The following is a 12,671-nucleotide window of genomic DNA, read 5'->3' on the forward strand; positions in this document are numbered from 1 at the left end:
CAGGGATTTCCAAGAGCACTTTTCCTACCTACGCCTAATCCAGGAGCAGTGTGTGAGGTGACTCTGATTCAATAAGGAGATGGTCAAAGAGCTGTGTCACCTCCTGTAACACGACCTGGGGCCTCATGCCAGGGTGAGGACGGAGCTTTCAGTGGCTGTTTAAGTCATAATTTCATTGAACTTCTATGTATCTGGATCTTTCCAGGCAGGAGCAGGGGACATATCCAACATAGAGTAACAGAAAGTGATAGAATCATTTACAGCACAGAAGGAGGCCATTTATCCCATCAAGTCCATGCTGGCTCTTCATGGAGCAATACAGTCAGTCCCACTTCCCCACTCAATCTCTGCAGCAAATCCATTTCCTTCAAGTGCCCATCTGCTTTCTTTTGAAATCACTGATTGTCTCAGCTTCCACCACACTTGAGGGCAGTGAGTTCCAGATCATTAACACCCACAGCATAAAAAAAGTTCTTCCTCATATTCCACCTGCATCTCTTATCCAAAACATTCAATCTGAGTCCCCTAGTCCTTCTTCCATCAGTTAATGGGAACAGTTTTTCATTGTCCAAATTATCTAATCTTAACATATCCTTGTAACTAAAATCCTCCATCCCTGGAACCATTCTGTTAAATCTCCTCTGCACCATTTCAAGGACCTTCACAATCTTTCTGAAGTGTGGTGGCCAGAATTGGACACAAATTTCAGCTGAGACATAAGCAGAGATTTTTAAACGCTCGTCATAACTTCTCTGCTTTTGTACTCAATACCTCTATTTATGAAATCCAAAATTATATTTATTTGACTAACCACTGTCTCAATATGTCCTGTCACCTTTAAAGATGGATACACATGCACCCACAGGTCTGAATATTCCTGTGCACTTTAGAACTGTGTTATTAAGTCGATATTACTTTCCATCCTTTCTTTCAAAATGCATCACCTCACCCTTGTCTCAGACTTCCATCTGCCACTTGTCTGCCCATTCTACTCACTATCTATGTCCAGTCGCAGGTGGTTCTGAACATCCTCACTGTTTGCCACACCTCCATGTTCGTTATCAGGGACAGATTTTCAAATTCTACTCTGTATTCCAAGATGCAAGTAATTTATACACATCAAAATAAAACAGTGCCCGAAGCACTGACCCTAGGGGAACACCCACTGTCTAACATCCTCCAGTCTGAAAAACAGCCATTTATATGATACACTGTGTTCTGTACCTAAGCCATTATTTTTTTATCCGATTGGACACTGACCCTCCCATTCCATGACACTCAATGTTGGTAATTAACATTTTATGCGGTACTTTATCAAACACATTGTTCAAACCAATATAGACAGCATCCATCACATTCCCTTGATCAACCTTCTCTGTTACATCATCAAAAGATTCAATTCGATTAGTCAAGCATAACCTTTCTCTTGTAAGGGGAGGCGGTAGCGTCCAGTTATTTTCACTAGATTAATAACTCAGAAACCCAAATATTGCTCTGGGGACAGGGGTTCAAATCTCAACACGGCAGAAGGTGGAATTGAATTTAATTAATAAATCTGGAATTTAAAGCTAGGCTAATGATGACCATGAATCGTTTGTTGTAAAAACCCATCTGGTTCACTAATGTCCTTTCGGGAAGGAAATCTGCTGTCCTTACCTGGTCTGGCCTACATGTGATGCCAGATCCACAGCAATGTAGTTGACTCTTTTCTGCCCTCGAAATGGCCTAGCAAACCATTCAGTTCAAGGGCAATTAAGGATGGGCAATAAATGCTGGCCTGGCCTGCAACGGCCACATCCCATGAAAGAATAAAAGAAAAATCCATGCTGACAATCCTTAATTAAATCAAACCTCTCCAAGTGTGTTGATTTTTTCCCTGATTATTGTTTCTAAAACCTTACTCACCACTGATGTTCACCTAACTGACCAGTAGTTACTAGGCCTGTGTGTTGTCCATTGATAATTCTGGGAGGTGAGGGTGACCATCTATGTCATCACTTTCTCCTCAGCAGGGAGCAGCAGGATGAGAGATCCCGTGGATTTGTCAGGATAGCGGGATTCCTGATGGTGTAGGTGTCTCTGCGGTGTCCCCATTTCAACGGGGAGAGGTACAGGAACTGAAAGAACACTCACTCCATTGATATACAGTTGGTGTGTGAGCATGCCCAGTACATCATGTTGGTGAACGTCATTCTGAAGCAGTCAGCCGGTCACAACGTCTTTGGGCCTCGGTGGAGAACCAGAATGTTGCTCCCCGGAAACAAAGAAACCCCTCCTCTAGACAGAGCTCATGTTTCTACACCCCTAACACCACCTCCCACCACCAACCAACCTCACGAAATTAACAAGTGTCTAATGTGAGCAATGGAGTCACCAGGAACATGGTGGAACAGACTATCGGTGTGATGAAGCAATGTTTCTGATGTCTGAACCGCGCGGGGGGAGCCTTCCAGAACACACTGGAGCAGGTGTCCAAGTTCATGGTGTTCTGCTGCACCCTTCATATCGTCACCATCATCAGGACACAGGCATTGGCACCAAGAATTCAGGAGGAGGAGGAGGAGGCAGGGAGAATATTTTCTGGATGCCTTCCACCCGGACAGACTGTCAGAGAGTCTCTGCTGAGATTCAGGTTCCCAAAGGACAACTTCCCTTTCCCACCATGGATCCCCCATTATCCACCATTACACCCATCAGAGACACCCCATCACAGCGTCCCCTTGGCCACCATCCTGCAATAAAAACCACCAACAAAACACACACACACAGCCCAGGCCATGAGCCACATACACAGAGACGCACACATTCACTCTTTACATGTCAGTTACTGAGTCAGATGCAAGCAGACACACACAGACACACACACACATATACACACTCACTCTTTACAGGCCAGTCACTGAGCCAGATACAAACAGACAGATACTCACACACATACTATTTACACGCCAGTCACTGAGTGAGGTACAAGCAGGCGCGCGCACACACACACACACACACAGGCACTGAGTCAGAAATACAGACGCACACAGGAAGACACAAAGCACTGATCAGCCCCTCACACACGCACATACACACACATACACACACGGAAACACACTCACACAGGCAAGCACACACAGCACAACACCCAGGGCCTGAGACACACACACAAAGGCATATGCACACACACATACACACAGAGCATAGGACGAGTGCCAAATACACACAGACATACACACAGACACAATCGGACCAACATACACAAACACACACAGATACGCATGCACGCACGCACGCACGCACACTCACACACACACACACACACACACACACACACACACACACACACACACATACACGCACAGGTCACACCCATGACCCTGAGCCAGACACACCCACCATGCACACACAGACTGACACACTCGGACACACATACAGATCACAGCCCAGGGACTGAGCCATTCACACACACACACAAACACACACTTAGATCACACCTCAGGCACAGAGTTAGACACACAAACATATACACACATGCACATGCACACATACACACGCACACACACAGAGCACACAGCACAACCCAGGACCTGATATACACACGCACACACTCTCTGATTAACACACAAACATACACACGCACACACACACATATACACAGGGACACACATACACTAACTCACACAGATATACGCTCACAAACAAAGACACAGGACCCTGAGCCAGCCACACGCACAGTCGGACACATACAGACAGACACACTTGGAAACACACGCAGATCACAACCCAGGCACTGAGCTGGACACACACACACACAATCGCAACTCAGGCACTGAGCTAGACGCACACACACACACACACATACACACACACGCAGACACATGCACGCAGACACACACATACTGCAGTACAAGCATTCTGGCACTCAGTCACACACTCGCACTCTCACTAACCCACACACTCTACAGTCCAAGCATTCAGATGAACACGCACTAACAGACACACGGACACACACACTACAAATCAGGCCTGAGGCACATAATCTCTCTCTCTTTCAATCTGTCTCTCTCTCTCCGTCTCTCTCTCTCCCTCTCTCTCTCTCTCTCCATCCAGACACACGCACACAAACACGCACACGGATCACACCCCAGGCAGTGACACAGACATACAAACAAACACACACACGCGATGGCACGAAGCACAAACCAGGCCTTGAGACATACATACACCTTTGCACACACACCACAGCCCTGGCCCTGAAATATACACACACACAAACTGCACAACACAATGACTGAGACACACACACAGACACAGACACAGACACAGACACACACACAGACACACAGCACAACCCAGGCAATGAGACAAACCCACACACAGACTCGCACACGCCTGTGCACGCAAGCACACACACATACACACGCAAACAACACAAACCAGCAGTGAAACACACACACAAAAACACACACACTTGCGCACATGCAAACGCACACACGCAGAGCACACATCACACCCCAGTCACTGAGCCAGAGACACATAAACAGACACGCACACACCCGGAGATCATACTCTAGGCCCTAAACCAGACACACACGTTCACACAGAGCCCAGGACGAGTGCCATATACACACAAAGACACCCAGACACTCGCACACACACAGACAGATCGTACCCATGACCCTGAGCCAGACACATCCACACTCGGGCACAAACAGACACACTCGAACACACATGCAGATCACAACCCAGGCACTGAGCCAGTCTCACACACACACACACACACACACACACACACACACACACACACGTCACACCTCAGACACTGAACTCGATATACACACACACACACACACATGAACACAGATCACACCACAGGCACTGAACCAGTCAAATTCACATACACGCATATACACGGATACTTGCATGCACACTCTCACACACACTGTAATACAGGCATTCAGGCACTCACGCACACTCTTGCACTCTCACTCGCGCACACACACACTCACACTCACACACAAGCCCAGGCCCTGAGATATACATTCACACATGCACACACACACATACCATAGCCCAGGCCCTGGGATATACACACACACGCACATCACAATAAAATAACACAGACAAACACATAGATGCAACACACAAACACACACACGCGCGGTCTCTCACGCACGCACTCACATGCTCTCTCTGTATCACACATACTCCCTTTCAGAGTCACACACACCTACAGTCTATCTCACACACACTTACACACACATGCTCTCTGTCAGAAGCATACACACACACAGGCTCTTTCTCTCAGACAAATACACACACAACGACTCTCTTTAGCACACACATGCTCTCTCTCACAAACACACGCACACACAGTCTTTCTCACACCCACACACACTCTCTTTCACACAAACACACACACAACACACTCGCTGTCGGACACACACACTAACACACCCACTCTCTCTCGGACAGACACTCGCACAAAGAGACACTTGCTCTCGTTCTATCTCTCTAACTCTCTCTCTCTCACAGACACACACACATGCACACTCACACACACACACTCTGCCTCACACGCACATGCGCTCTCTCTCTCACACATACACACATTCACTCTCTCAGACGCACACTTGCTCTCGCTCTCACTCTCTCTCTCAAACACACACGCACTCTCTCACACACACACATGTACACAAGCTCTCTCTCTCACACACGCTCTCTCTCTCTGAAGCACAAACACATACGCTTGCTCGCTCTCTCTCAAACACACTGTCTTTCTTACATGCACACAATCTCTCAGACATGCACATACACTCACACACACAAACAGACTCGCGCACGCTTTCTCGCTGTCAATCACACACACACCCTTTCTTTCACACATACACGCTCTCTCTCTCGCAGACACACAAACCCTCGCTCACACACACTCTCTCTCTCACACACACACGTATGTTCTCCCACAGATGCACACGTACACTTGCTCACTCTCTGTCTCCCTCACACACACACATGCTCTCTCAGACAAACACACACACTCTCTCTCTCTCAAACACACAAACATACACACACACTCTCACAGACATATATACACACACACACTCTCTCATGAACACACGCACACACACTGTCTCTCGCACGCACACACACACTCTTTCAGACACACACACTGTCTCTCTCACACACACATATACACTCTCTCTCTCACATCCACACACACACGCTCTTTCTCTGACACACACAGACACACACACACACGCTCTCACTCTCAGACAAATACATCCACGCACAAACACTCTATCGCACACAGACGCTCTCTCTCTCTCACACACACACGCTGTCTGAGACACACGCACACGCACCCTCTCTATCACACACACACACTCTCTCACTCTCTCACAGACACACAAACACACGCTGTATCTCTCTCTCTCACACACACACGCTCTCTCAGACACACGCACACGCACCCTCTCCATCACACACACACACGCTCTCTCTCTCTCATAGACACACAAACACACGCTGTATCTCTCTCTCTCTCACACACACACACACACACTCTCTCTCCGACACACACTGTCTCTCTTACAAAACAACAAAGAATAAAGAACAGCACAGCACAGGAACAGGCCATTCGGCCCTCCAAGCCTGCATTAACTTGATGCCTGCCTAAACTAAAACCTTCTGCACGACAGGGGCCCATATCCCTCTGTTCTCTTCCGATTCATATATTTGTCAAGATGTCTCTTAAACGGCACTATCGTATCTGCTTCCACCACCTCCCCTGGCAGCAAGTTCCAGGCACTCACCACTCTCTGTGTAAAAAGCCTGCCTCGCACAACCCCCAGTAATTGACTCTTCCACCCTGGGAAAAAGCTTCTGACTATCCACTCTGTCCATGCTGCTCATAACTTTGTAAACCTCTATCATGTCGCCCCTCCGCCTCCGTCGTTCCAGTGAAAACAATTCGAGTTTTTCCAACCTCTTCTCATAGCTAATGCCCTCCAGACCAGGTAACATCCTGGTAAACCTCCTCTGTACCCTCTCCAAAGCCTCCACGTCCTTCTGGTAGTGTGGTGACCAGAAGTGCACCCAATATTCTAAGTGTGGCCGAAATAAGGTTCTGTACAGCTGCAACATGACTTGCCAATTTTTATACTCTATGCCCCGACCGATGAAGGCAAACATGCCGCATGCCTTCTTGACTACCTTATCCACCTGCGTTGCCACTTTCAGTGTCCTGTGGACCTGTACGCCCAGATCTCTCTGCCTGTCAATATTCCTACGGGTTCTGCCATTTACTGTATACCTCCCACCTGCATTTGACCTTCCGAAATGCATTACCTCACATTTGTCCAGATTAAGCTCCATCTGCCATTTCTCCGCCCAAGTCTCCAACCGATCTATATCCTGCTGTATCCTCTGACAATCCTCATCATTATCCGCAACTCCACCAACCTTTGTGTCGTCCGCAAACTTACTAATCAGACCAGCTCCATTTTCCTCCAAATCATTTATATATACTACAAACAGCAAAGGTCCCAGCACTGATCCCAGTGGAACACTACTAGTCACATCCCTCCATTCAGAAAAACACCCATCCACTGTTACCCTCTGTCTTCTGTGACTGAGCTAGTTCTCTATCCATCTTGCCAGCTCACCTCTGATCCCGTGTGACTTCACCTTTTGCACCAGTCTGCCGTGCGGGACCTTGTCAAAGGCTCTACTAAAGTCCACATAGACAACATCCACCGCCCTTCCCTCATCAATCATCTTCGTCACTTCCTCTAAAAACTCAATCAAATTCGTAAGACACGACCTCCCCTTCACAAAACCATGCTCTCGCTAATAAGTTCGTTTGTTTCCAAATTGGAGTAAATTCTGTCCCGAAGAATCCTCTCTAATAATTTCCCTACCACTGACGTAAGGCTCACCGGCCTATAATTTCCTGGATTATCCTTGCTACCCTTCTTAAACAAAGGAACAACATTGGCTATTTTCCAGTCCTCTGGGACCTCACCTGTAGCCAATGAGGATGCAAAGATTTCTGTCAAGGCCCCAGCAATTTCTTCCCTTGCCTCCCTCAGTATTCTAGGGTAGATCCCATCAGGCCCTGGGGACTTATCTAGCTTAATGCTTTGCAAGATACCCAACACCTCCTCCTTTTTGATAATGAGATGACTGAGACTATCTGCACTCCCTTTCCTCGGCTCATCATCCGCCAAGTCCTTCTCCTTGATGAATACGGATGAAAAATACTCATTTAGCACCTCACTCATTTCCTCCGGCTCCACGCATAGATTCCCATCTCTGTCCTTGAGTGGTCCAACCCTTTCCCTGGTTACCCTCTTGCTCTTTATATATGTATAAAAAGCCTTGGGATTTTCCTTAATCCTGTTTGCCAATGACTTTTCATGACACCTTTTAGCCCTCCTAACTCCTTGCTTAAGTTCCTTCCTACTGTCTTTGTATTCCTCAAGTGCTTCATCTGTTCCTAGCCTTCTAGCCCTTAAAAATGCTTCCTTTTTCTTTTTGACCAGGCTCACAATATCCCGTGTTATCCAAGCTTTCCGAAACTTGCCAAACTTGTCTTTCTTCCTCTCAGGAACATGCTGGTCCTGGATTCTAATCAGCTGACGTTTGAAAGACTCCCACATGTCAGATGTTGATTTACCCTCAAACAGCCGAGCCCAATCTAATTTCTTCAGTTGCTGCCTAATATTTTTATAATTAGCCTTCCCCCAATTTGGCACCTTCACCCGAGGACTGCTCTTACCATTATCCACAAGTACCTTAAAACTTATGGAATTATGGTCACTGCTCCCGAAATGCTCCACCACTGAAACTTCGACCACCTGGCCGGGATCATTCCCCAATACCAGGTCCAGAATGGCCCCATCCCTAGTTGGACTATCTACATACTGTTTCAAGAAGCCCTCCTGGATGCTCCTCACAAATCCTGCCCCATCCAAGCCCTTAGCACTAAGTGAGTCCCAGTCAATATTGTGGAAGTTAAAATCACCCACCACTACAACCCTGTTACCTTTACATCTTTCCAAAATCTGTCTACATATCTGCTCCTCTACCTCCAGCTGGCGGTTGGAAGGCCTGTAGTAAACCCCTAACATCGTGACTGCACCCTTCCTATTTCTGAGCTCCACCCATATTGCCTCGCTGCATGACCTCTCTGAGGTGTCCTCCCGCAGTACAGCTGTGCTATTCTCCTTAACCAGTAATGCAACTCCTCCACCCCTTTTACATCCCCCTCTATCCCGCCTGAAGCTTCTAAAGCCTGGAACATTTAGGTGCCAATCCTGCCCTTCCCTCAAACAAGTCTGTGGAATAGCAACGACATCATATTTCCAAGTACTAATCCAAGCTCTAAGTTCATCTGCTATACCTGTTATACTTCTCGCATGTACTTTTCTCACACACACATGCTGCCTCTCAGACATGCACAGTCTTGCTCACACACCCACTCTCTGTTAAACACATGCACATAAACACGCTCCCTCTCTCACACACAAATGCTCTCTCTTTCTTTCTCTCTCTATCTCACAAGCACACCCACCCTCTCTCTCTCTCACACACACACAGAAACACACACATCGTCTATCTCAAACACATGCACACGCGCTCTCTCTCTCACACACACACACGCTCGTTCTCTCTCTCACAAAGACACACGCAGGCGCTCCCTCTCAGCCACACACACTCTCTCTCAGCCACACATACAGACACACACACACACACACACTCGCTCTCACACATGCACACACATGCACAAACGCTCTTTCTCAAACACACACATACACACGCTCTCAGCCACACACACACAGACACACACACTCTCTCATACACACACATACACACACTTTCTCTCTCAGCCACACACAGACACACGCACATGCTCTCTCTCTCTCACACACACGCATGCTCTCTCTCAAACAGACGCAGTCTCAAACACACACACACGCACACACAGTCTCTCTCAGACACACACATGCTCTCTCTCTCTGACACACACACAGGTCACACCCCAGCCCTGAGCCAGAGCTATACACACACAGACACACACAGACACACACACACACACACACACACACACACACACACACGCACACACACACACACGCACACACACACACACACACACACGGATCCCGCCACAGACATTGAGACAGAGTTTCTCAGTCAGTTCAACATTTAACTCTCTAGACAAGACCACAGTGCTGCAAATGCTGGAAGTCTGAAATAAAAACAAAATGCTGGAAATACTCAGCAGGTCTGGCAGGATTTGTTGAGAGAGAAACAGAGTTTAATGTTTCATGTCAGTGACTCTTCATCAGAAATGGGAGAGATTAGAGATGGGACCCTTTTAAACCAGATGGGGACAGGACGGAGGAGGTGGATAATGATCAACATTCAGTTTAACAATTTCAATATCATCCTTTTATTATTTAATCTCTCCTGTCTTCCACTGTATCACAGACTTTCCCATTTGTTCATTCAGGTTCAATCATTTTAATACATCATTGGATACAGGAACACATTTATAAATCTCAATAAGTCCTCAATCAAACTGTTAACTTTGCTCCAGCCTGATGTATAATTTCTCTGTTTATTTCCCTTCCTCACAGTTAACTTGCTGACGATTGGGATCCTGTCTCGGGGAAAGTGTGGTCTCTCCAAATGTGTCACTCGCTACCTGGTGGCCATGTCAGTGGCGGATCTACTGGTCATTATCCTGGACCTGATACTGAGACACATTCCGATTGTTTATAAGGAACAGTTTCAGTTCCTGCGGTCCATCCCCGTGTGTAATATCCACGCCGTCCTGCTTTACACAGCCACAGACTGTTCTGTCTGGTTCACCGTCACTTTCACCTTTGATCGATTTGTGGCCATTTGTTGCCAGAAGCTGAAAAGTAAATATTGCAGTGAGAAAACTTCGGCTGTGGTTTTAGGAACAGTGACTGTGCTGAGCTGTTTAAAGAACATCTTTTGGTATTTTATGTTCACAGGTCGGTATTGGCTGAGTAACAATCCCTGGTTTTGTGTTGTAACAAAGGATGTTCAGAAATCTCATGTTTGGGGAACAATCGAGTTCCTCCACAACATTCTGACCCCGGGGATCCCATTTGTGCTGATTTTGCTGCTCAACGCTCTCATCGTCAGACACATTTTAGTGAGCAGCAGAGGACGCAGGAGACTTCGAGCTCACAGCAGTGGGGAGAGTCGCAGAGACCCCGAGATGGAGAGTCGAAGGAAATCCATAATTTTACTGTTAGTTATCTCTGGAAATTTCATCCTGTTGTGGGCCGTGTCAATGGTGTTTTCGATATGGTGGCGGATGGTGTATTTGGTGTCTGTGTCTGTTTCTCTACCTCTGTTTCTGCAGAAAACGGGCTTCATGCTGCAGCTCCTGAGTTGCTGCACAAACACTGTGATTTACGCCGTGACCCAGACTCAGTTCAGAGAGCAGGTGAAGAATGTGCTGAAATATCCCTTTACGACAATTGTTACATTAATTCAATGATCAGAGGAAGGGGCGGGTCCTGCCACCATGGAGACAGAGCGTGTGCGGGGCCTGTCACCATGGAGCCAGAACGGGGGCGCGGCCTGTTCCCACGGTGACGGAGGAGTGCGGGCAGGGCGTGACACCATGGAGCGTGTGCAGGGTCGGGGTCTGTCTGGCAGGAGACGGGGGAATGGAGGCGGGGTCTGCTGCCCCAGTAAAGAAGACTTGGGGCGGGGTCTGTTCTCCCGGTGATGGGTGATCGGGGCGGGGTCTATTTCCACAGTAACGGAGCGTGGGTCGGGGTTTCTTACCCCAATGACGGAGGAGTGGGGCGGGGTCTGTTCCCAGGGTGACGCATAAAGTGGGGGCGGGGTCTTCTTCTCATGTGACGGAGGAATGGGGGCGGGGTCTGTTTCCAGAGAGATGGAGGATTGGGGGCAAGGTTTCTTTCCCCGGTGATGGAGTTGGGGGGCGGTGTCTGTTTGTCAGGTGAAGGGGGAATAGTGGCAGGGTCTGTTTCCCCCGTGACGGAGGATTGGTGCGAAGTCTGTTTCCATAGTGACGTTGAGTGGGGGCGGGTTCTGTTCCCAGGATGATGGCGGAGTGGGGACGTGGTCTGTTTCCAGGGTGACGTAGGATGTTGGCCAGGGTCTTTTTCAGAGTGAAGGCGAAGTGGGAGCGGTGTTTTTTTTCCAGAGTGACGGCGGCGTGCTTGCGGGGTCTGTTTCCAGAATGGGGTGGGGGCGGGGTGTGCTGGCTTTCATTCACAGGGGACTTGAGTTTCAGAGTCGCGAGGTTATGCTGCAGCTCTATAAAGCCCTGGTTCGACCACACTTGGATTATTGTGTTCAGTTCTGGTCACCTCATTATAGGAAGGATGTGGAAGCTTCAGAGAGGGTGCAGAGGAGATTTATCAGGATGCTGCCTGGACTGGAGGGCATGTCTTATGAAGAAAGATTGAGGGAGCGAGGGCTTTTCTCATTAGAGCGAAGAAGGATGAGAGGTGACTTTATAGAGGGGTACAAGATGATAAGAGGCATAGATAGAGTGGATAGTCAGAGACCTTTTCCCAGGGTGGAAAGGGCTATCACCAGGGGGCATAATTCTAAGGTGATTGGAGGAAGGTTTCGGGGAGATGTCAGAGGTAGGTTCTTTACAC

General features: G+C 48.0%; 1 protein-coding gene across 1 annotated transcript in view; it reads left to right on the top strand.

The window, feature by feature from the left end:
- Window positions 1-11,530, top strand: part of LOC137366192 (melatonin receptor type 1C-like) — a 28,802-nt gene extending 17,272 nt beyond the window's left edge. Inside the window, exon 8 of the mRNA XM_068028182.1 lies at window positions 10,640-11,530. Coding sequence (XP_067884283.1) covers window positions 10,640-11,530 — 891 coding nt within the window. The remainder of the gene's footprint in view (window positions 1-10,639) is intronic.
- Window positions 11,531-12,671: the final 1,141 nt, after the last annotated feature.

Source organism: Heterodontus francisci, unplaced genomic scaffold (genome assembly GCF_036365525.1).
Source record: "Heterodontus francisci isolate sHetFra1 unplaced genomic scaffold, sHetFra1.hap1 HAP1_SCAFFOLD_319, whole genome shotgun sequence".
In the NCBI taxonomy this organism is placed as follows: Eukaryota; Metazoa; Chordata; class Chondrichthyes; order Heterodontiformes; family Heterodontidae; genus Heterodontus; species Heterodontus francisci.